The sequence below is a fragment of the Rhodamnia argentea genome, chromosome 9 (assembly GCF_020921035.1).
Source record: "Rhodamnia argentea isolate NSW1041297 chromosome 9, ASM2092103v1, whole genome shotgun sequence".
Lineage (NCBI taxonomy): Eukaryota > Viridiplantae > Streptophyta > Magnoliopsida > Myrtales > Myrtaceae > Rhodamnia > Rhodamnia argentea.
The window spans coordinates 13195495-13221552 of NC_063158.1; the positions used below are offsets into that span (position 1 = coordinate 13195495).

At 37.9% G+C, this 26058-nt stretch overlaps 1 protein-coding gene and 1 pseudogene across 1 annotated transcript in view; both read right to left on the reverse strand.

Moving 5' to 3' along the window:
* The window catches only part of LOC115729007 (pentatricopeptide repeat-containing protein At1g02060, chloroplastic), a 23990-nt gene extending 2310 nt beyond the window's left edge, over nucleotides 1-21680 (reverse strand). Inside the window, 3 exon segments of the mRNA XM_048285897.1 lie at nucleotides 1-1999; nucleotides 2637-2816; nucleotides 21641-21680. Of these exon segments, the coding sequence (XP_048141854.1) occupies nucleotides 1-1999; nucleotides 2637-2816; nucleotides 21641-21678 (2217 nt within the window). The 5' untranslated portion in view covers nucleotides 21679-21680.
* LOC115757299 lies at nucleotides 13395-13907 on the reverse strand (annotated as a pseudogene).
* Nucleotides 21681-26058: the final 4378 nt, after the last annotated feature.

Below are 26058 nucleotides of genomic sequence, written 5' to 3' on the forward strand. Positions count from 1 at the left end.
CAGCCCATACAGCAACAATTCACCTGCTTCTACAATTTTTCCTTTCTGGCAAAGGAAACTGGTTAATTCTTCTATTGCAATCACATATCCATTCTGGTAGAGCAGATTGACTAATTCAAATGCTTTACTACCTAGTCCCTGACTAAAGAGTAGCATCACAGTCTGCGTTGATAGATTGATATTTTGTCTGATGTGCTCCTCCAACATCACTTTTACCAAGCTGGCTGACTCATGGGCACACTCTTTTTTTAAAAGTGCTGTAAGTATCGCGTGGAATGTAGATGACCTGGGATGATGCGAACTTCTGAGCATCTTCTCTATAATCTTATGGGCAAGAAGAGGATTATCCTTGCTTAGAAGACTGTCTATCAAGGACAAATAGGTCTCGTGATCTGGAACAAAATCTCTCCTTAACATGAACACCAATAGATCATATCCAACTTCAAAATTACCTTCTCTACAGTGCCCCATGATTAAAGTCTTGTAAGAATTAGGGTCTTGTGTACCCCTTTTCATTAACTGCCTGAACACTTCCTCAGCCTTTTTAGTTTTCCCGCTTTTACATAGATATACAAACATCGGATGATATGCTGCAACTAGAGGGACACACCCAGCATCACTTAACAAAATCTGCTTTTCAGATAACTCATTGAAGAGTACCTCCGCCCTCTCAAATTCACCTTTCTGACACAAAGAGCGGATCAAGACACTGTAAGAAGCTGAATCTGGTGAGACCTGTAGTTCTGACATCTTTTCAAAGATCCTTAGTGCTTCATCCAGATTTCCTGAGTTGCAATGTGAGTGCATCAATGTGTTGAATGTACATGCATCGGGAATAAATACCTTGTCCACCTTCCCAACTGTCCCCTCCAATATCTCTTTAATCTTATCAAGCTTCTGTGCTTCACAAAGCCCTTTAATAAGCGTGTTGTAAGTAATCTTATTTGGTTTCAGACCTCCATTAACCATCTCTTCTATAACGGCTAATGCATCATCAATTTCCCCTTTCATACAATATCCTCTAATCAAAGTTGTGTAGGTAACGACATTAGGCTTCAAGTTCACATTCTTCGTTCTCATACCCTTTACCACATTATTTGCAATATTGACTTTCCCTGCCCTACACAACCCATCAACCAAAGTATTATAGGTAATAACGTCTGGTTCACATTTAAATTGCGACATTTCCTTGAAAAAATGAAACCCCTCATCAACCATCTTGTTCATACAAAATCCCCTAATCAAAATATTGTATGTGTACGTATCAGGTTTAACACCATAAGTGTTAAGCATCTCATCATACACATGCTTTGCCATAGTGGTTCGACCCCTTTTAAGCAAAACAGAGAAGAGATTGTTAAATGTAATCACTGATGGTGATATTCCGATCTCTTTCATCATCTCGAAAAGCTTAAGAGATTCCTGAAACAAATCAGCTTTACCATAGCTTCTAATTAAGCTATTGAAGTATCTGTCTTCGAGCTTAACCGCTCCATTAGACATTCTCTCAATTGAAAACAAGAAATTGCGTGCTGCATTGAGATTTCTGCATCGACCTAACATTTCCAGCATACAGAAGTATGACCGATGATCATGGACAAAACCCATTTTGCCTTGTATCCATTTAAAGAACAAGAGTGCTCTTGCTGGACTCTTGATGAGCTGAAGAGTTCTAAGAGCATTGGTTTTGGATAGAGAAGCAGCAAGAGGTGTTAGAGAAGATTCAAGTTTGTCTGACCACTTGCTTCTATTGATGAGTTGTGAGATCGCATTAACTTTTCTAGTTTTAGCTCTCTTAGACAATTTGCCTCGCGGCTCAACATTCTTTCCTTCCGATTGTACTGAGCAGTAGTACCTGAGATACGAAAACGACACATAGCTAGGAATACGAATGGAAGATGGCTTCTCAAAAACCGCCAGTCCTCGACATGAAACTGGAAGATAGGCCATCATGATGAACTTGATCCTTGATTTTATACAGTAAGTAGTTCCACAGCATCTACAAATTTTTTATACCCACTATCAGATTACGATGTATTACGCACAGAAGCACTCCAAATCAGCCAAAAAATTCAGGATAAAAGTAAAAATCACATTGCCAGAACCTCATGAGCTAACCAGAGTTGGTTTCTAATCATCATGGGTAGAAGAATTCATTCAATGAGCGAGCCCCGCTATTCATTGGACCCGTGGGTCGCGCAATGGATTGGCGAAAGGACAAATCGCTTTCATGATTGAGAAATTACCAATACATTCCTCACTACTCAACCTCACGCATCACCAAAGAAAGAGGAAAAAGGAAACGAAACATGACGCAACATTAACTGGATAAGCACGTCCGCAAACACTTTCGGATCATTACCTGTAAAAAACTGCTCCCCCCAAGTTGCTGAAGTAAACGAAGACCTGGGCATTTCGAAAACCCCATATGCATACCGCAACTTAGTCTCAAAGACGGCCAATGCGTCAACAAAGGGAAAGAAAGAGAAATCCATGGGCACAAAAGCAGCGAACACTTAGCAATCCAACAGAACTTGCACAAACTAAAACACCAAGAAGGAGTAACTAAATCCAATACACTGAAAATAGAACAAGGATAACGAGAGAGAGAGAGAGAGAGAGAGAGAGAGAGTTACTTCGACTCGGATCGAATGCCGGAGGCGGAGGCGGCGGCGGCGGCGGAGGAGGATCGACTGTAGTTGCGGAGGGCTGGACGGTGGTGGAAGGAGGAGGGAGCTCCAACGGAGGTTTCTGGCGCTCCACCATCCAGGGTTGTGATTTCGCGATTGTAGGAGCACAAGTCAGCAGCTTTCTGCTTCTCTCTCTCTCAACGCTCAGCGCCGACACCACCACACAGTGCGGTTGGTGTACTCCAGTCCAGGGTTTACCAAAATCGCCGGCTAGCCAGAGACCGCCGGCGATCCGTTCTCAGGCGAGACAAGGAGAAGAGGGACAGGAAGAAACTGAATGGAAACCTAAGCCCTTGGAAGAGGAAGGCGACACTGCTTTCTTTTATTATTTCCCTTTTATCATTTTAATTTATTTATAACTATCTTAACATAATTTTTTTTTTTGCTCTATTGTTTTCCTTTTATGATTTTAATCTTTTTTTTTATAATTTTTTACAATGAGATCCACACACATCATCATTGCGTATTTTGCATAAATCACTCATTAATTGAAAAATTATGGGGTTAGAAATAATCGACGATCTTGTCAAATACATTAATTGAAAGCAAGGTAGCGGTTTTCCTATTATTTTATTATATTAATTGAAAACGAAAAAACATTTGTTTTTTAAATGTTTAGCAAGCGATCAGGGCACCCGTTAACGAAATCCTGTTTTTCTTTTGGCTAAAATTTCAAAAACATCATTTATCGTCGAGTAGTTAACAAACATCGATCGAGGATCTTTACATTACGTGAGCTAAAACATTTACTTATTCAATTAACGAATGTAAATAAAATAAGCTAACATGCATAAAAACATCTCGTGATTTGTTCGCCGTAAGAAACGTGGGTGTCTCGAAGGCGGATGACGAGGATGAGAGCTCGCTAAGGGCAGGAAGAGGGAGATCCTATGGTGAAGCGAAGGGAAGAAGAAGAAGAAGCTAAAAAAATAAAAATAAATAAAAAAGAAGGTGAAAACCCGAAATCGAAAAATTACCCGAATTCCTTTACTTGTTACCCGAATTGAAAAAAATCGAAATTTTTTATTCGATTAAGTTAAGGTACTTTTGACACCCATTGCCACCACTTACCGACCCCACATCTCCCCCTCTCTCTCTCTCTCTCTCTAGAGTCTCTATGCGACCTTCGATTGAGGCGTTTCGAGGTCGCCCGAGGCTAGTGGTGATTGATCTGCCTTAGTCAATGGTTGCTAAAGGTGCGTGATCTCAAACCATCCTCAATCATAGATCGTGAAGGCCGGGTAAGATAGAGATCGAGAGAGGCGGCTCGGTCGCCTCATATATTTTCATTCATAAAAATTGTTGGCCTTGCAATGGAGAGTTATTCCTTGATTTACATAGGGACATCGAAATAGAAAATAGATAATAATAAAAGGCATGGAGACTAGACAACCATAGGAACTTCCCGAACAATAAAGACATATGGGGACTAATAGAATATTAAAGAGATATGGAAATTAGAAAATACATTAAACATATAGAGACTTGAACTTTGACTCTAAATTTGTTCGTCATCCTTGCTTTTCCCAATTTTGTCCATTCCTGATAGACAACTTCTCCTCATCATCGATGAGCCTACAATGCTTATCTCAAAAATCTCAAATCTCAAAAGTTGTAGATCTAAGAGTTCTTGAACTTTTGGCGTTGGAATCAAGCCAATTCGATATGTATCAAAAGAGTTATGATCATTCTCCCCGAGCTAGCGCAGAACTGAAATTTCTGCTCGTTGTCGTGATGAAATCTCTATGGGCATAACTCGTTCTCCCGATCTTTGAAATCTTCATTATGAACTTGTTGACAAGATCCGACGCTCCCGCATCATGAGACGATTGGTGATTGACTAGATCGCCAAGTTAACATTTTCACGCGAAAATTGATCGGAATGATTAAATGGAAATTTCGTAAAAACGTTTAGAACTACATTAACAATTTTTTAAGATTGAAAATAGGCATCCTCACAATAAGTTTACGACTGATTTGGTAGTTTCTCGTTATTCTTTAACATTGTTAGGAACGAGAGAAATTATGGTTCAAAAGCGAGAGTGGTCGAACAACAATGGCACGGAATACAAGTCTTTCACTACCTTGTCGTTCCAACGACGGCGGCATAATGTAGTTTAAGGATCTCGGGGTTCGCTAATGTCGGCATAATTCGATGCCCAACAAAAAGACAATCAACTTACATAACTACTCATTGCATAGATATTTACGATTCGATTTCGCCGACAACATGCTGCGACATCGCTCACCCTTACTTCCGTTCTCAAATTTCAGCATTTAGAAACTGGGCATGATGTAGTTTAGGGATCTCAAATCTCGCGCCAAGAAATTTAGGGGGCCGTCCATGCATTTCGTCAAGATTAAGGGTCAAATTTTCACCAATTTCGTCGGGAGCCTAATTAAAGGTGTCGTCGTTTCATCATCAAGCATTCATGTTTTTTCGCCGGCCGCTCTTTAACGAGGGACGATTAGAATATGCCTAGAGCTCCCTAATCCAACCATAGGCCCAGCTAGTATAATGTGGAGAAGCCAAGAAGAGCTCGGGCCGGCCAATGCAGTCGAGCAGTCATTTTTAACTTAATTAATACTCAGAGACTTGACCTAGCAACTCACGGGAATGCATCTTACTTCATCTTAATTCTGCTATTGGACCTTTTCGTTTTCAACTTTTATGGAATATTGTGCTGAACTTAAACCCCTTTTTGTCCCCTTAGCAACCTTTGCACGACATTTTTGGGAGTGAGAATCTCTAAGAGTTCTTACAAGCTGTTTGTGAGTGAATGAAACTAAAAGGGGGGGCCGGAGATGTAGAAACAACTGGGACAAATGTTTGCATGACCATCTAAGTTGTAGGTCAATAACATTGCATCTCTAACTAAAAAGTTTAAGATTGAATTAGCTACCGTACAATAGGTTTAGGACTTTTTGGACAAGTATCCCAAAAATTCTTTACAAACCAAATTAGTTTTGATGTGGGTCTAAGCAGGCAAGAAGGCCCGTAAAGCATCGTCGACACAAGAGCCCAATATGCCTAGAGCGCATTTGCACCCGAGTGTAGGTCGTGGCCTATTATAAAGTAAATGATTGCATCAACAACACTAAGTAATCGGTACCCAACATAGATACTCAAGTAGAGTCAGGCCAACTTAGCAATTAATGCCTCATGTATCGTTCTATAAAATTGAGAACGTGATTAGCCCAGTTTCCATTAGAATTGGGTGGTAAGTTAGAGTACCAAGTGAAATTAGTTTTCGACAAAGATAAAGAATAAAGTTCAGTCTTAATAACTCAGTCATCCCTGCTTCCCCACACTAGGCTATAAATCAACCAATGTGTTTGATGATCGATTGTTCATCTTCACCAGTAAAAATGACAAAGTTAGGGTTTCGAAGCCTCTTGGAAAATGATGAATTTTGACTCCGGATGTGGTATGATAACACCTCTGTTTAACCCCAATTGTTGTCAAACTTTTTGACAAACTATGCTGGGTTCTGTTGTGAATTTGGTTTGCCATCTATTCTCCCTATGCGGTAACACTGATCTTGCCAGACTATCTACGTTAACCGGCATGTTTCGTTTTCTTGGAATATTCACATTGGGTAGTACCAATGGAGCCCCTTATTAAATAAAACAACACCAACCCGCACGTCGAGTCATCGTGATCAAGGATTACTTATTTATGTTTATTTGTTTTTTTCGTTACGAATCCTAAACTATAAGGATTGTCAATTTTCTGTTTTACGTGGGATCCTAGTTTGTAGGGTGTTTTTTGTTTGATATTTTAGTTAGTGGGATATGTTAGTGGGTTTTTGTTATTGCTTAATTTGCTATTTTCTTGCTAAGTGGTTTTGGATGTTATGCCTATTTAATAGGTTTTTTGATTTGATGAATAAAAGTAACGTGAGATAGAGCAGAAACTCTCTCTACCGTCTTCTTCTCCAAAGCTTATCAAATTATTTTGTGGCCATTGAACCATTTGTTGTTGTTGCTCGTTCAACAATCTCTTTTCTTCTTCTTTCGGGCGTTCGTGAGCATCTGTTGTCAAGATGGGTGATCTTCAAGTCGTTGGCGGAATCAAGAAACTCAACAACCCGAGCTAAAATTTTTTCTCCACACATAGTGTCTTATATGGGGAATTTGTGGGAGGTTGTGAATGGAAACGATGTGGAAAACAACGGAGGCTGAAGATGTGAATGGGACATTGCGAAAATGGAAGATTAAAGCGGGCAAAGCCATGTTCGTTTTGAAGACGACGGTTGAAGAGGATGTTTTAGCATATACGAGATGTGGATACTCCCAAGGAAGCTTGGGATACGTTTATCAAGCTGTTCTCTAAGAAGAACGAAAAGCTCCAACTTTTAGAAAGTGAGTTGTTGTCGGTGGCCTTATTCTTAATAAAGGGTCCCCAAAATTTTTCACAAAGTGAAGACTATGGAGAAATTGTGGCTGAATTCGGATGATTTTCGCTTGCCATACAAGGATGGCAAAATTATCGCTTGTCGATCGAAAATTTGCTAGCTGGTCAAGAAGCCTTAGCTAAGCAAATGGGAGGAGTCTCATTGAAGAATGAAGAAGAGGCACTCTATGCCTACAAAGGCAAGTGGAATTCCAAGCAAAGATGCTTACGGTGGATCTAAAAAGAATGATGACAAGGTGAGAAGTCATCAAGGTGAAGACAAGGTGAGAAGTGTAAATTGTCATGGATGGTTCAAAGAAGTAAGGCAATGGCCAAAAATTTGAAGGGAGAGCTGCCGAAGAAGGGTCATATGGCGAAGGATTGGTCGAATAAGAAAAGGAGGCCGGGAATTTTAAAAAAGGCTTGAGGCTTTCCTGTGTAGATGAGGAGGAGTTACCCTTTACGGCAACAACATTCAATCAAATCGATTATGAGAATGATTGGATTTCGGTTGCTCAAACCATATGACGTTATCGGTAATAAGGCGACCTCTAGGAATTTTTAAGAAAAAAAAAGGTGGGGGTGAGGGGGGATAAAATTAATTAAAAATAAAAATAAATTAAAAAGAGGTTTAGCTCAATGTAGTGATGCCGGGTGCCACTCCAAAATGTCTATCACGTTTGTATGAAGAAAATCTTCTCTCGGTAGCACAATTAACATCATCGGCCATTTTGTCCTATTTGGTCCACGAGATGTGAAAATATATCGAGACCTTGAGTAAGCTCGGTAATGAAGGGACGAAGAACGGAGTGTCTATGTGATGATATGTGAACAAGACGAGAAGGAATGAGCGCTGTGCCATGCGGCTAAGTCACGTTAGCTATTCTAAGCTAGATGTGATGATGAAGAAGTCGATGTTGACGGGATCCCCCCCAAAAAAAAGAAAAAAAAAAATTTTTTTTTTGGAATAAAAAAAAAAAAAATCAAACCAGCCACTGAAGACTCAAAATTCAAAGCGAAGGAACCATTAGAGTTGTTCATGTTTGGACCTTTAAGCAAGCTTCCATTGGTGGAATGAAGTACATGGTGACCTTCATTGAACTTCTCGAGGTACGTATGGGTGTACTTTATGAAGGAAAAATCCAATCTTTCAAAGTTCAAAGAGTTCGAGAAGGTAGAAAAAGGAGATTGATAAAAGAATCCGTTGTTTACGCACCGACAGGGGAGAGTACACCTCGGATGAATTCACGTTTTCTTCGAGAGGGTAAAATACGCCATCAATTCACATGTGCTATGACAGAAACGGGGTAGCGGAGAAAAGAAAGTGTGAAGTATGCTTATGCGAAGAATGTTGGGGCGTTTTTGGCGGAAGCAATGAAGGCGGCGGTTTTCAAAACAATAGGCTTCCTCAACAAGAGGTTACGTTTCCTTTCACCTTTTGAAAAAATATGGAACATGATGTTGTTGGTTTGAGTTTTTGGATGTGTATGCTATGTATTTTACTTACGTAGCAAGATGGAAAGTATAGGATGTAGAATGGTTCATTGTTGAATTTAAGGAAAGAATTTCTCAATTTGAGTTCAAGTGAAAGTGTAGATGATGATGTAGATGTGAAGGCAGCTCAAAATTCTTGGCAAACGTGTATACCAAAGACCAAGTGGAGAAGATGAGCCGAATGGACGGATACACCGCTACACTTAGAATATCAACAAGAGCCAAAGCCAAATCCCAAGTATGCTGCCATTGTTGAAGAAGGGAAGAAGGAAAGACCGACATTTGAGGAAGCTTTCAAAGTTCGGAGTGGATTAAAGCTATGGAAGAGGAAATTGCAAATGACTCTGGGACCAAAGCCAAGAGATGTGAATCCTATTTCTTGTAAATGGGTGTTAAGATAAAGCGCCGCACGGATGGATCAGTAGAGAGGCAAAAGGCCCCGGTAGCCCGAGGGTTCTCTCAAACAATATGGACTAGACTATGATGAAATAATCCTTGCAAAGTTTAAAAATCCACTTCTCAAAAAAAATTAATTGCATGGGGAGCTAGATCGGGAGATTTACATGATCAACCGATGACATCAAATCAAGGCTCTCTCGGGTTGAAACAAGCACCAAGGGTTTTCTTGAATTTGTGGTTATTCGGTGACATGTGCGGATTCTAGCTTGTTTGTCAAGGCTAAAGGAGGGAAGGTAGCTATTGTGCTGGTGTATGTGGATGACTTAATCATCACAGGAGATTGTGAAGAAAAAATTCTTCAAACCAAGAAGAATTTGTCGGTTCGCTTTGGATGAAAGAACTTGGACAGCTCAAGCATTTTCTTGGTTTAGAGGTCGACTTTATTCGAGGAAGGGATGTTTCTCCATCAGCAAAAGTATTCCAAAGATTTGTTGAAGAAATTTGCAATGCTTAAATGTAAGCCAATCTCGACACCAATGGAGCCAAATGCTAAAATGTGTGCTCATGAAGGGAAAGATTTAGAAGATGCCACCATGTAATCTGGTAGGTAGTCTTATCTACTTAACTTTAACAAGACCGGATATTTCTTTTGGTTGGTGTGATGAGTCGCTAATGCAAAATCCAAAGAAAACTCATTTGGAATCAGTAATCCGAGATATGTGAAGAGCACACTTGGCTATGGCATTATGTATAAGAAAGGTGGAGCTTGCGTACGCGGGGTGATCATGATACCCGGCTCAACTACCGGGTATGCTTTCATGCTTGAGTAATTTCTTGGTGTAGCAAAAGACAACAAACAGTGTCTTTGTCAACCACGGAAGAAGAACACCAAAAAGAAAAAAAATGGCAGCAAAAGCACTTGGCTTATGCAATTATTGAAAGACCCGCATCAACCAACAAAGTTTGGTATTTCTTTATATTGCGATAACTTGTCGGCAATACGTTTAGCGGAGAATCCAGTTTTTCACGCAAGGACTAAGCATGTGGAGGTGCATTATCATTTTATCGGTAGAAAAAGTCTTGCAAGGAGAAATTGACTTGGAGCATGTTGGAACGGAACATCAAGCTGCGATTTGTTTACGAAAAGTTTGAGTAGCAACAAGTTCGAAAGTTTTTTTATTGTTAAATAAAACAACACCAACCCGCACGCGAGTCATCGTGATCAAGGATTACTTATTTATGTTTATTTGTTTTTTTTACATGAATCCTAAACTATAAGGATTGTCAATTTTCTGTTTTACGTGGGATCCTAGTTTGTAGGGGTTTGTTTCTACAGATATTTTAGTTAGTGGGATATGTTAGTGGGTTTTTGTTATTGCTATTCTGTTGCTATTTTCTTGCTAAGTGGTTTTGGATGTTATGCCTATTTAATAGGTTTTTTGATTTGATGAATAAAAGTAACGTGAGATAGAGCAGAAACTCTCTCTACCGTCTTCTTCTCCAAAGCTTATCAAATTATTTTGTGGCCATTGAACCATTTGTTGTTGCTTGCTCGTTCAACACCCCTAGCCTTACATCTTCAACATTTGTCGAAACAACGGGCTTGTCGACCAGTTTGATTTGCCAAGTCATTGTCATTAATTTGGTCGATTTGAGGAACACTATTAGCAGCAACAAATGGAGAGAGAAAAGGAACGTACCTGTTGCCAATGAATTGACTAATTGTGGCTGAATGGATGATTCTAGCCTCGAGAGAACATCACTCACCTCGTTAAAAACGACCCGCTTATTACGTCTGACATGGGACTCACAACGTACTTGTCTTTTTCATTTAACTGCTTTTCGAATAACCTCTCCATGATGGCCAACATGTGAGAATTTGGTGTTCTCTTGACTGTTCTTCGGTGAGACCTTGCGGAATGTCAGGCCCCCCGAGTTGGCCTCTTTCTGCCGCTCGGTTAATGGTCGAATATTCAGAGTGTGCATCAAATTCTTCACCAGTTTAAGCCACTGGGTTATTACTGCTAGAAACATTATTGGGCTCTTGTTGATTTCTAGTTCTCGCTATCGTAGTCTTCTTGAATTAATATAATGCGTCCCACTAAGTGTGCCAAAAAGTTATTTCACCATAATTCAATCGATGATGAAATATTTTTTGTTACCCCATAATTGAATTAATGATGAAACAACTTCCGAATTTACATGAATCTATGTGTGAATCGACAAAGGGTATGAATGGTTCCTTTGTTGAATTTGGATAGGAAAGTAGATGACGAGAAATTTAAAGGTATGAAAATTGGAGGCAATCATGGCCAACCATTTAAATTACGGAAAAGTAAAGATAAAGATAATTTGCAAAGACCTCGTGTCCTGTGATTGATTGGGGGATTTTACAAAGAGTGCAATGTAGCTATTTAAAAAGCCTATAAATGACCATTGCAAATTGTTAGTGAATTTACAAAAATAACTTCTTAATCGTATTTGCGGTGACAACAAGTTATAACCACACTTATCCACGAGAAATCACCAAAATCCTAAGACAAAGGCACTAAACAAAACCACCTAACAGTTACCTATTATCCTAATGCTTGTTCAAAAAAAGTTACGTATACGAAAACATTGCTACTTGACAGTTGACACTTGCATGTCGATATCGATGATTTCATCCTCAGTGAAGGTTCTCATCCATAATTTTCTTAGGGAAACTCTGCAATTATCGACTGAATAACAGCCTCAATTGGCAATTTTTCATTCCACCGATGAAATGCGGTTCTCCAAAAATCGGATCATTGCAGTTTTGCAAGGTCGGTATTCTCCTGCAGTCTTATGATGAAATATTCCCTATGAGGGGCTTGCTGACATCTACGGTAAGGTTTTCCCTTCAACTTCACTCTCCAAGTTATTGTGAACGTCGAGACAATTTCTTGCCTAATGAAAGGTAGGTTTAGGCATAGTATGAACTCGTTGGTACTCGTTCATCTTACTTCTTTTCAACAACATATTCCATCTTCAATTATTTTAGGATTAATACCACGAAAAATCCCAAACTGGTATACCTGCAATAAATTTATTTCAAACTATTTTTTGACCACAAAAAACCCTAAACTGGTATATTTGGTGATAAATTTATCCCAACCGGTACATCTCAGAACAAATTTACCATTCGTTAGTTTTTGTTAAATCTAACTGTCAAATTGTTGAGTTGATGACACATGACAGTTAACAAGTATACCAATTTGGAGTTTTACCGTATGTTTGTCACATGTATATCAATTTAGAGTTTTTTGTGATATTTACCTAATTTACGGAAGGTAAATTTTTTACAAGCATATCGGTTTGAGATTTTTCTATTCAAAATAAATAATTTACGGTAAATTTGTTACATATGTTCCAGTTTAGGGTTTTTGGTGGTTAAAAAAATAGTTTGGAGTAAATTTATCACGGGTGTACCAATTTGGGGTTTTTCGCGGTAATAACCCATTATTTTACTTTCTAGAGAAAATAAGCAACGAAGTAAAAAATAGAAAACAAAGAACAATGTACTAACAAAACTCTGATTGAGCACTGTATGGAACATATGGATCGTGAACTTTCCGTATAGATGAGAGTCAGTCAAATCGAGCATTTACGCACGTAAAATTGAATCAATTTTATTGCCTGCAAAATTTCTTTACAAACTGCAATAGGAAGTCGCTAAAATTATCAAATATGCCTTTCCCTACAAGATATTAGTAGGCAATATGCTTTTATTTTTCTCGAGGAAGACCTTATTTTTCAATAAAGTCAAACTTCCTTTCCGATAGAGCGGGCGGAAAAAATCGTTTGTGAATTTCTAAATCAATAAGGACAATATACTACGGGAGAGCGTATAACCATGCTTTGATAGTATTCAACTAAAACATATCTTTATCTTTTTTCGAGCCATTCAGTAAACTTACTTGTAATTATTTGACTCAATTGCATTATCGTGACATATTTTAAGACCCACCCTATGATTATCAGAAAAAGGTATAAAATATGAAGGTCATTGAAATCATTTTAAAGATTTAGGTGCAAACTAATTAAGATAGTTTTTTGAGGGAGCATTATAAGCAGAAACAACATACTTAAACACCCCACAAAATATATCGCATCACTGTGAATAAATCAATCTTGTAAACGAGTTTTGTATCTATAACATGACGTAAAATGGACGGTAATGAAACAATGACATCGAGTTAAATGAGTGACCATTTGAAGTGTCTTTATTAGACCATATATCTGAAGATGACAATTTGACAAGCATTACCTTGGATAGCTAGTGACCAACATTGCAACTTGAAGAGAAATCCTATGCTATTCCTAAACCCTAGTCAAGTACGTCCTCCAAAATCCTAAGACTCCAAAGAATATGTGACTAGCGACTTTTTTAGCTCCTAATAGCACTCGTACAACTTAACTTCCATCTTCAACCAAAAATACTCAAATAGAACCAAATCATCTGTCTCAAGCTCAACAGTCCCTCTAGCCATGAAGAAATCTACAGTTCCGCCAACCACTGGGAGATACCTAGTCTTTGCCAGTATAAAATCGGACCCCATGACGTCTATAGTGCCCTCATACTCGGTCGAGTTGAAAACCAAGGTATAGGCCAACCAGACGCTCGGAGTAGTCTTCATATGGTAAAAATAGAAACCATGAACCCTAGGCTGCTGGGGGAGAACGCAGGTTCCGATCCTTGGTCATAGGGTCACCGAACTCGTTATAGCAGCTCCAGTCTCGTTGGCCAAGTTATTGCCTTTGAAGTTTATGTCATGCATGTACAACACAAAGTGCTTACACGGTTTGAGCTTTTTGGAAGGCCTGGCTAGTGAAAGTTGTGAGGCAAGTGAGAGCAAGAGAAAGATAAGGAAGAAGAAGACGCCACATTTTTTTGAAAGCTCCATCATTTGCTGTTTCTTTCTCAAGGTTGTGATGATTGCGGTAAATGAAGTACAACTGCTCAGTGATCAGCTTATATAGGATTTCCAACTGCTCAGTGATCAGCTTATATAGGATTTCGCATGCAAAAGTAGATTACATGTGTCAAGTCAAATTCTATATTTCTTTGTTATAATGTATCCTCGTGGGCCCTCTATGAAGGAAATCGTGCATAATTTAATCAGGGTTAATTCTACGAAAAATCCTAAACCGTTATACCGATGATAAGTTTACCCCAAATTATTTTTTGACAAAAAAAAAATTCAAACTAGTACATCTATAATAAATTTACCCCAAACTATTTTTCTGTCCACTAAAAATCCCAAACCGGTACATCTGTGATAAATTTATCAAAAAATAATTTTTTAATCACAAAAAATTTCAAATTGGTACATTAGTGACAAATTAACCTTTCATTAGTTTCCGTTAAATTATACTGTCAAATTTTTTTTTTTTTTGGTCCAAATACTGTCAAATTACTGAGTTAGACGGCATATGACAGTTGTGAGTATATCAATTTGAGGTTTTTATCTTTTGTTTGACACATGTATATTAGTTTGAAAATTTTTCGTGGTGTAAACTTAATTTAATGGAAATTAATAGAGGGTAAATTTATTACATGTGTACTAGTTTGAAATTTTTAACAGTCAAAAAAGTAATTTGAGAAGAATTTGTAATAAGTGTACCAGCTTTGGAGTTTTTCGTGACATTAATCCGTAAATTCTTACTACATCAGCTATATATTATAAATATTCCCAACGACCTCCCCTTGTGGCTTGTTTCACCTTTGGCATTTTTAGGCGGTATCTTTTATGATCCTGTTTGTAAGAAAGAGATAAAATTGAACCATCGGCCAGTGAGAGGTATAATCCTGGGGAATCTAACGTGGATACAGGACAAGATAACCTGACAAATGGTTAATTAGCTCACCCAATTTTTCATCTCTATTGGGGAAACTCGATTGCTAGTGATGATATAGCATAGATCTTTGATGCTTTAATACGTGATGATGATACCGTCCTTAAAGTATTATTTGTCCATACTATTATTGTTGTGGGGTATAGAACAAATATACCCATAGGATATACACCAAAATCGCAGAGAAACGAGTTCACCAATTAGTCAATTTCTCTATTGGAATTTCATCTTGAGCATGTTATAAAAATTGTGCGCATGAAAAAAGAAGAAAAGAGAGTTACGAAAAAGAAATTATTGTTTTGAATAGCTGTTATGAACAATGTATGATATGGTAGTATTATATACAACCAATCAACACATCTCTTAGGAATAGGTACCTTATTCATACTATCTCCACTTTTTATGATGAACCATCACCACTTTTCATGTCAATAATGACTTATTTTCATAACCAAAAGTCACCTCTTTTCATAATCAAAAGTTACCTACTATCATGATGACAAACTATTTTAACAATCGCCCACTTAATTTAATATATGTAATAACTTACATAAATTTATAGATACAAGAAGGTAGAGATGGCCAAAATGAACCGTGGGCCCAGAACCGGCCCATTGACCGGGCCCACGGTTCCAACCCAGAACCGGAACCGGCTCTCAAGGGCCGGTTCCGACCGGTTTTTTTTTAAAAAAAAAAAAAGGGAGGAGGCCCGGGGAAAAAAAATCATTGTGCCTAGGAATCAGCCCTTCATTCCACCTTTCGGAACCGTTGACCGAACCGGCGGTTCTAAGGAACCGGCCACCTATACAAGAAGGTATCTATTAAGATTTGAACCTTCATTTACTGAACAATTTCATCAACCAAATTAGTGGCAGAAAAAATATTTAAACCATGATTCCATTTGTTAATTGAATTATACCACGTATGACTTTATACCCATTCGATTAGAAATTTTTTATGCCTTAGTACTTTTATGGCCATGTGTTGCCTCTTGCATTCATGAACATTTTACAAAACTTCATCGGACTTTTGATAGAAGTAGTACCTCTTCTTATGTTCATATATGTAAATCATAACTTATTATTTTAGCATTGCCTTCGCTAAAATCTCGAACTTCATTAAGAGTGTTCTCTTGAATTCATTCTCCTAACTTTTCATGAGTACCAACCTTGTGCCCCAGTACTCAATCACATTCAAGATAAAATAGCATGTTATTACCCATTGAACTATATCTGTTTTTGTCAAAATTATAAAATTAGGTTTCCACTATACTTGACTATTATCAATTGGTTTAAGAGCTATTCCTTTGACAACACTGCTAGCTAAACCTCTCGAGAGTCCCTTAGTGAATGGGTCAGCCAAGTTATTATTTATCCAAACATGATTTACAGGGATAATTCCATCAGTAATTTATGTTGCGTTGCTCGAGTTATTGCTTTGGAAGTTTATGTTACGCAATGAGCAAGAGAAAGATAAGGAAGAAGATGACGCCACATTTTTTTTTTTTAAAAGCTCCACCATTTGTTGTTTCTTTCACAAGGCTGTGATGATTGTGGTGAATAGAAATACAACTACTCAGTGACCAAATTATATAAAACTTAGCATGCAAAAGTGGATCACGCGTGTCACGGGAAATTGTATATTTTCTTTGTTATAATGTCTCCTCGTGGGGTGTCTGTGAATGAAATAGTACATAATTAAATTATTATTATTTTAGCTATATATTATAAATATTCTCAACAACCCCTCTTTAGCTTGTTTCACTTTTGGCATTTTCAGACGGTATCTTTTAGGATCCTGTTTGTAAGAGAGAGATAAAATCCAACCACTGGCCAGCGAGAGGGAAATTCCCCGGGAATCGAATGGTTAGAGCTGGGCTGGTCTTGATCAGCTCAACTTTGCATAAACATCCTATTAAAATATTGATACATGGGAAATGTGTATGTTGTTTTCTAAGTACATGAGAAGATAATGTAAGTGTTTTTCAATGTGGGCTACATTAATTGATATTGTAATTCACCATTTTATAGGGTGGTCTAATACAAAATAATATGAAGATTATGGGTCTAGCTTATGTTGGCTGAGTTGAGCCTGGCCCATGATGAGAGAGCCTGACTGAAAACTATATAAATAGTGCTTAAGTTTCTCCTCTAGAACTAACTAATGCACAAACTAACTCATATAAGGGGCAGTCACAAAATTGGGTGGTGAGGGGCTGTTTCATTGAGCTAATAATACAAAGGGCGATAAATGAGAAGTGCTTGAGCTTTGGATCATTGCTATTCTGCATCAAGAACTACAAAATCCAAATCAGGTGCACAAATCTCTTTACCTCTATTATTGTGTTTCAAGATTCTAACTATGGTGCTCTTGGTATGCCGTTTTCGCGGCTTATAGATAATTTCCACCAAACCCCTTTCTAGTCATATCTCTCTCTCTCTAGTTTGGAACCCGACTACATCTCTTTCTGGCGCCGAAAGCAGTGCCTCCATGACAGCAAAGACGATGACCACCATTGCAGCTCATGCCATTGCGACCAACCGATGAAGGCGTCTCTCTTTCCAAGACATAATATGATTAGGAGGATCTTAGTGCAACCGAATGTTATTGCAACATGGCATGGCAATTAGGAGTGTGACAACTATTCGTGATTGGTCGTGCTATACCTTCCAATTACCTAGTTCATTTCCCCCGCTCATGTAAATAAAATAGCTTTCCGTGAAAGGGAAAATGTTATTCTATTATCGAAATGTATTTATCCTCTATGATGTAAAAGACATCCGTGATGGATGGGGTGAAGTGGTTACATGCATTTACGAGTCTCTGACGAATTAAGCATGGTTAGATATCTCAAATAATGACAGATATCCAAGAATTATTTCAAGCTCACTTCCTTCTTATGCTTTTCTTCAATGAGGACAATGGCATAATGGGGAGAGACTCATTCACATGAAATTATTTCTTATTTTCTTATTGAAAATCTTTTAGAAGAAGTTTTACTTTTCGTTCATGTAATTTTAACGCATTTTCTAATTGAGTCTCAATCTTTTGTTTGTCTAACCAAGTCTTTTAATAAGTTCTTCCGCAGCAAATTAGGCTAAATGCCCGCTGTCATGACCATTAGACGACATTTGAAGTATGACAACTTGATCTACGTGGACATGAATAACAAATGGGCGGAAAGCTTAGATCATAATTAAAAAAAATAAAGTGTGAAAGTATTGGGGTTGATCATCTATTATACATAGGGAGCATACACGTTAGAAGAATTTTACGCAAATTATACTCTAACGTCATTTGATGACCACGTCAGTTGGATTTGGTGGAATTTGATGTTTGATTGGACTTGATTAGAAAGTTTGCGCAAAGTAGAAAAACTTGCTTCACCAGGAGCAAGTGGGGAAGCAAAAGACTAGTGATGCCCTTTAAGGCGTATCACTGGCAGGCTAACCAAGGTTCCATATTCGATATTAAAAAAAAAAAAGTTCCTGAAATAGACTATGAAATCCAACGTATTACCTTGGGCTTGCAAACCAAATTTTGTGTTTTTTAGACTTTGATAATCTTCTTTTAGTGGCTAAACATAGTCACTATATGAAGTCACATAGTTCCTAATAAAAATTACTTACCAATTAGAGAGGCATATAATAGTTCTCCTTCTATAAGTGGATTTGCAAAATTTCTATTTTCCTCTAAACATCTTACTCTAGTTCCAAACGTGGGAATATGTTGTTAAACATATTTTCATTTGTACTTATTCTCCCTTATTTATATCAGTGCTAATCATTTTACATGTATGATATACAAATTGTCTTATCCATATTAGCACAAGCTAGGGCGACCCTCACTAGGGGCTAACGAGGGTGGCCCTCGGTAGGGACAGGTGGGGGGTGGCCCTCACCCGAGGTGGCGGCGGTTGAGATAGGGCGGAGAGGGAAAAAAAAAGTAGAAAAGGGAACAAGAAAATAAAAGGAAAATGGAAATATAGAAAAATAAATAAATAAATAAATAAATTTTTAAAATGATTAAATTATCAATAATAATTATCCACATCATCACCGGAAGTGCCACATAAGACAACCGGCATCCACATCGGTGATTTTCTGCTAATAGAACTGAATCGACAATAAGTGAAAATTTTTATGACTGAATCGACAAATTTAAAAGGTTTACGAATGAATTGGTAAAAGTACAAAAAGTTTAGGACTTTTTGGACGATTTTCTCGTTTAAGACTTGATTGAATCAATTAAAAGTTTCAGATCTCAGTTGCATTTATATACATAAGATTTAGGGCTCATGATGTGATTTTCTCTTATCAAATGTTTTACCTGACGCAATTTCTCACACAATCCTCTTTGTTATAGGGGAAGTTGATCAAAGCAATCCCATTGCAGATACATCATGATGCTTGCTACACAAAACTAGTAGATTGATCCACCAAAATAACTACAATTTGACTATTTTGCTTCAGCTTGTTGGCTAATCAATTTGGAGGCAATATATGTGTTGTTGTCTTGTTGGCTACCATCTTATAGAATCCTTCCCTAACTAAGGAAGCCTTTTTTACTTACATGAAACAACCCTCAATTAGGGAAAACATCGTCGACCAGGATGTCCAACGCCACCCAACTTTGTATATTTCTGGAAAAGTAAAGGAAATAGGAAATTGTTTTTGTTTTTTCTCTTAAAATAGCCATGTCCACATCGTTTTGCCAACCAACTTGCAGGACATTTCGATGTTGAATTCGTTGTCCTCCTTTCTCTAATTAGCCACCTCTCCATTTTATATAAAAGGCCATTATTCTTTCATCTTTTGATAGGTACTCCATCTCTATCTCTTCTTAGATCATAGAATTCTCCTTCTCCCTCAGCTCAAAGTACTCATTATTAGGCAAAAGAGACAGGAGAGATTATCGGTATGGCGAGGGATGTGAGATATATGAACAACTGGGGCGAGGTCACGCCGACGCTTCTCTTGTCTCACCGGAGGTCGTCCAGTTCTCCCAAATTAGAGACCATTTTCGAAGAAGGGTTGGAGGGGTTCCAGCTCATTGTGAACAAGCGGATGTTGGTTGTTCTTCTGGTGCTCTTCTCTTTGATCTCCTACTTTCTACTATATAGAAATGCACCACTTGAGAATTACAAGTAAGATGAAAGGAGAGTTTATAAAATAGCTTTAGCATGTTAATTAGGGTTTTTGCCAATTTCAAAGGGACTGATTTTTTTATATAGATGGGTGTGCATCATTGTACTCGGGTTGGCATTGTGGATTGGGAGATGTTGTTAAATCATGAAGTGTAATGACTCCCATGCAATAAACTATAAAATGTTTTTGTTTATTGTCAATCCTTAAGTTAATTAGTCTTTGTCTTCCGGTAATCCTCCTCTACCTAGTGTGTTTCCCCATGATTTTCCAGATCATTTTGTTAGCTTTTGATATCAGAATGTTTAGATTGTTTTATAATGGATCATGAGATGAGATTTTTGTGAATTGTCAATGTAAGAACACTCATTTAGGATGGTTGTGGCTAAAGTCGGACCCAAGACGACCAACTTAAGTCATCAACTTTTTTCCAAACTCTCCTAAGCTTGTGGGAAAATCTACTTTTTTCATTTCCCCCTTTTTTGACAGGAATTTACATATCCCTCTAGAAGGCCCAATTATTTGATTTCTTTCCCTTTGAATTGTTTCATGTATTATTAATTAGTCCTTTCGAATGACTCCTTTGTGAATGTGCTAATCCCATATCACACTTGTGAGAAAAATTATTTAGCCACCGTCATTAGGCCATTTTGTTGCTAGGACATCTAACCTTATATCTAAGGTATCACACTAAAAGTGATTTATGTGCATAAAATGCATTAAAATTTAATGAGGCGAGTCTTTTCTTCTCCAAAAAAAAAGTTAAGAGTTTGGCCAAGAAAAGGTTAAAGCTTAGAGGAAAATCTCTTTACAATAAGTAGAAAAACTGAACTATAAAAATCAGAAATTATAAAAAAAAATAAAAGAAATTTCATTTTAAATTATTGACATGGTTATAGAGATTACATCTATTTGATACTATGCAAGAATGAGACAGTATTTACATTCAAAATTGCACACAAAATTGATTTTATTACACATGATATGCGATGTGATACAAAATAAAATGGAGAAAAAAATTGACTTACGCACTTACAATATAAATTATATAATACACCATAGAAGGTAAAATCACTTTTATTCGATCAAAATACAACATGTTGTAAAATGGAATATTGTAGTCAAAGGTACTTGTTACTAAAAGAAAATGACCAAATACAGAAATTGTTCCTAATACATTCAATATGTCAAATGGAACGTAGGAGAACGAACCTCGAGTCCTTCGCATGGTAAAATTGCTAAGAGCTTCTTCTCCAACGATTTTAGTTCGAAGCAGCTTTCGTAGGGCGGGTTGCAGAACTACTTGAATTTGGTCAAGACCTTGTTCGTCGGCATGTCCAAGAGGTACAGCGACCCCTTGAAGCTCCCCTCGGTCGAGTCGCTGGTAGCATAGCCTGGCGTTGTCTCCGACCACGATGGGGTCTTTGTCAAGGATGGGAAAGGGGTTTCGAAGGAGGCTGAAGCACCTGCGAGGAAAGAGTAAGTCGGCCACTTTGGTGGCGACAATTGTTCTCAGCCATCTCTTTGTGGACAACATGATACAACCACCATGGAAAGCTTCACGGCCACCTCTGTTCATCATCTCGATCGCCAACACAGTTGTTCTCAGCCATCTCTCTCATCTCTCTCTCTCTCTCTCTCTCTCTCTCTCTCTCTCTCTCTCTCTCCCCACAGCCATGATCGCCGTCTTTTTCTCTTGTAATCGAGCCATCGAAGGTCCACAACCTTAGATCAAGGACGTTGTGCAGTGTCGACCTCCAATGACCTTAGACAAGCGAGTCCTTGTAGTGGGCGAGTGGGTCGTATGTTTAAGGGACCCAACCTTTGTTTGAGAACGATTTACGGACTATTCTTTAATTAAGTTGCCAATTAATTTTATGTTATTAGCTCTAATTGAGTTGCTTAACAATTTTTTAGTTTTTTTTTTAATTTACCAGCTTTTTCTATTGATAAGTAGTTAAAAAAAAGGTTGCAACCCAGTAGAAAAGTACGTTGAGTGAAAAAGAATCAAATATACATTACGATAACTAACTCAAATTAGAGTTGGTAACTTAACTAGAGAAAAATTGGTAAGTCACTCAAATAAATATTGGTAATTCGATATAATAATTGGTAAATATAAGCCGTTGATAAGAAATATGAGAAAAGCTATTAAACAAAAGCAACTTTATTTTGTTGGGCGTTCACAAGAAAAATAAATAAAGTTGGTGGCCACAGAGGTTTTTTTTTTTTTTTTTTTTTTCTGGTTTTGTAAGAGAAGAGAAGCTGGTAAATAAAGAAAAAATTACGAAGCAATTCAAATAAGAACTGGTAACATAAGCCGAGTTGGCAACTTAATCAAGAAAAGTTAGTAATCTCTCTAATAATGATTGGTAATTTTAAAGAAGAGTTTGTAATTTTAAAAAGCTGTTGAGAAATAAAAGTCGGTAAACCGAAAGAGAAGCTCGTAAAGTTAAAAAAAAAAAAAACAGTGGGTAAGTAGTTTAAGTGAGAGTTGAATATCCAAAATTAGTGGATAATTTAATTAGAGATAAGTTGAAGATTCATTCAAATAAAGGTTAATAGCTTAATATGCCCGCATCCCATCAGTATGCATAAGTGGGTAATATATATGTTCAATTTCACAAGAAGTGAGGCTGTCTAGGCCTCCCTTTTTCGAGTCTTTTGAGCCTCCATATGCGCATTAATTTTTTTTAAGGGCTTTGCTAGCATAATAGCCTTTGACTACTGTGAGAGTAATAATATATTGTAAACTACAAATTCTTAAAAAAGTGAACCCCACAATAACTTTTAATTATTCATTATTTGTTTTTGTGGCCCAAAACCAGCTGTCATTTTCAAGTAAATTAAAAACTGTCATATAAACATTTCCCATTTGCTATTATTATTATACTTTGATATCCTTCGTTGACAACCGAGACCGCTCAACAAATTAGCGTACCTTGTTGACCGCATATGAAAGCTTAAACAAACGACCATAACGAATGCCTAATTTTCTAAAAGAAAACTAATTTTCAATTGAATGTCAATTCTGACCCGAACAAAAAATCATTAGCTTCACTCCATACCCAAATTTGGGGAAAAGTACACTAGAAGTGCCATAACTTTTGTACGGCGTTCACTTGAGTGCCATAACTTTCAAAACGTTCACTTAAGTGCCATAACTTTTAAAAATCGTTCACTTAAGTGTTATGTTGACGTGGCAATCGGAAAAGCTGACGTGACAGGCGGAAAAGTTATTGTAGACACCGGAAAAGTTACCGTAGCACGACGAAAAAGTTACCGTAAACGCCGGAAAGATGACGTGGCACGCGGGAAAAGTTCTTGTAGCACTCAAGTGAACGATTTTGCTCCGACGTAGCACTTAAGTGAACGATTTTTGAAAGTTATGACACTCAAGTGAACTTTTTGAAAGTTATGGCACTCAAGTGAACGCCGTACACAAGTTATGTCACTTCTAGTGTACTTTTCCCCCCAAATCTGACTTTGGCGTGGCTATTTATGTCATTTTCTTTTGCCAACTCAAAGAATTAAATATTTTCTCCTTTTTTTTGCTTCCCTCTCTCTCTGTTGAAGTATATTTATGGATATTGAAGATTTTCCTATTAGAAAATATTCTTAATGATATTATTAAATATTAGGGATATTATTTGGTATTTCGTGATTTCCTATTTTCTTGTTATAATAGATTATTTCCTTTTCCTATGCATATTGTTCGGGTATAAATACTCTTCTCTAATAAAGTGTAATGACAAGTTAATTAAGTAAAGATGTAGTCTTCATTAATTCTCTCTCCCTCTTTCTCTTAAAGATCCTAGAATTATTTTACAAGTATCAGAGCCACCAGAGAGGAGGAACTAAATTAAGCCCTCACCTTTTCTTCTTTTATACTGTTTTTTGTCATCTCATTTTCAATAAAATCTCTATTTTGTCAACACTCAACAATGATGTTATGTTAATTGAGCGCCAGAGTCAAGCACATCTTTATTGAGCAGCTAAAATTGAGCATTGTGGGGGTGATGTAATTTAGTTACCGCAATTCAAGTTGGATTTCCTCATGATTCTATCAATGTTGTGTAAGAAATATGTGTCAACTTTTTGATTATGTGTCTCTTCAGCACATGTCAAATCCGGTGACAATGTGGATTACATTTAATTTGTTGTGTAAGGTTTGGCTTACACAATTATCATTATCTTGAATCCGATATGATGTGTCCACATCTCTTGTTTAGTGTAAGGTCCGGCTTACACGGCTCTGGGTTACTTTGGATGAAAGTTGCACTTATCGGATGCCAGCTGGATGGTCCAACTTAAAGGGGAGTGTTGAAGTATATTTATGAATATGGAAGATTTTTCTATTAGAGAATATTCTTAGAGATATTATTAGATATTAGAGATATTATTTGATATTTCATGATTTCCTATTTTCTTGTTACAATATATTGTTTTCTTTTACTATGCATATTGTTCGGTTACAAATACCCTTCCCTAATAAAGTGTAATGACAAGCCAATCAAGTAAAATATAGTCTTTATTAATTCTCTCTCTTGAATATCCTAGAATTATTTTACCCTCACTTTGACTTTCTTTTTCTTCCTTTCACTTCCACCATGGACAACTCAACCCTCTGACTTGCCATCCCCCACCACCTCCCCACTGTCCCAGCCCCTCCTTTCATAACCACCTCGCCGCCTTCCACCACCACTTCCGCCGGCAGTGGTGGAAGCTAATCCGTGAAATTGGATTTGGATCCATTTTCCCCCTCCAAGTTTTTCTCAAATTTTCCTCATCATTGTTCTTCGCGAGGTGAGACATGGATCGATGATGTGGATGTGGTTCTGGAGAAGAACCGGGACTTGCACGACAAGCTGAGCGACGCCATTTAATCGAATTCTCTAACTAACTTCCTCAACCCCATTAGAACCCTACGCAAATCGGAGCAGCCTTAGAAGCAGCAGAATAAGTAGCAGTTCCAGTGATGCGGCCGAGGCTAATCGGGCGGCAGCCAGTGGGCACATGTCCGTTAAGGAGCTCAGAGTCGAAAATGTGGCGGTGCAAGAGGCCAAGAGCCTTAACGCCATCCGCATTGCTCTGGAGAATATAGAAGACTAGCTCGAGTATTTTCATGCGAGTCTTGGATGTTAATTTTTGGTTTTCATTTTTTTTTCAATATGATATGTCTGCAAGGTTGAACTTCCATGGATTAACTTCCGCCAATTCTGGACGATGGTGGTGGTGGAAAGCGGCAGGGTGGTGATGAATGGAGGCCTGGGACGATGGTGATGTGGGGGGTGGAAGGCGGGTTAAGGGCTATGTTACACGGACACGCCCCCGCAAGCATCGGCGTGTTGAACACGTGTCGGTATGGACACTGAGACACGGTCGGACATGCTCCGACACACGGTCAGCATGTCTCTGAGCTTCCGACACACGGGTAATGAATGGGACACACTGGGATTCGCATGTCTCAAGTTAATTTAGGCAAATCTCATATTTTGAAACCAAAATCTGCCCTAGTCCCATGGGCCTTCCTGATGGCCCATCGACCCAGTCCAACTTAGTATATTGCTTTAGGCACTGAGCCCTCATTTTAGAAGAAGCTTTCCCTCTCTTTCTCTATTTCTCTCCCGATGCGGGACATGGAAAGGGAGGAAGAAAAAGTAGACAAATAGTTGAGACAAACCTTTTTCCTTTTTTTTGTGGTAACCCGGGGAACCCCCACGGCCGACACCGGGGAGGCAAGCGGGACCCACCGCCTCGATGCCACGCTTAAGATCCCTAATGTCAACCCTTTCCTTCGTGAGGGAAGGGCAGGCGGTGGTTAGTTGAGACAAACTTTGGAGTCTGAGTCAATCCAAAAAGAGCACTTAGATTGGATTTATCATGTGTATAAATCCACAATTTAATTCACTAGAAAGCGTTGAACATGGTCAAGTGAAAAATTTATTTGTGAGAAATTAAAAACAAAGTCTAAGAGAATTATTATGTAAATTCATTCTAGGGCTTTTTATTATTATTTATTTATTTGTGAAATCATGAAAGTGATAATTTATCATTT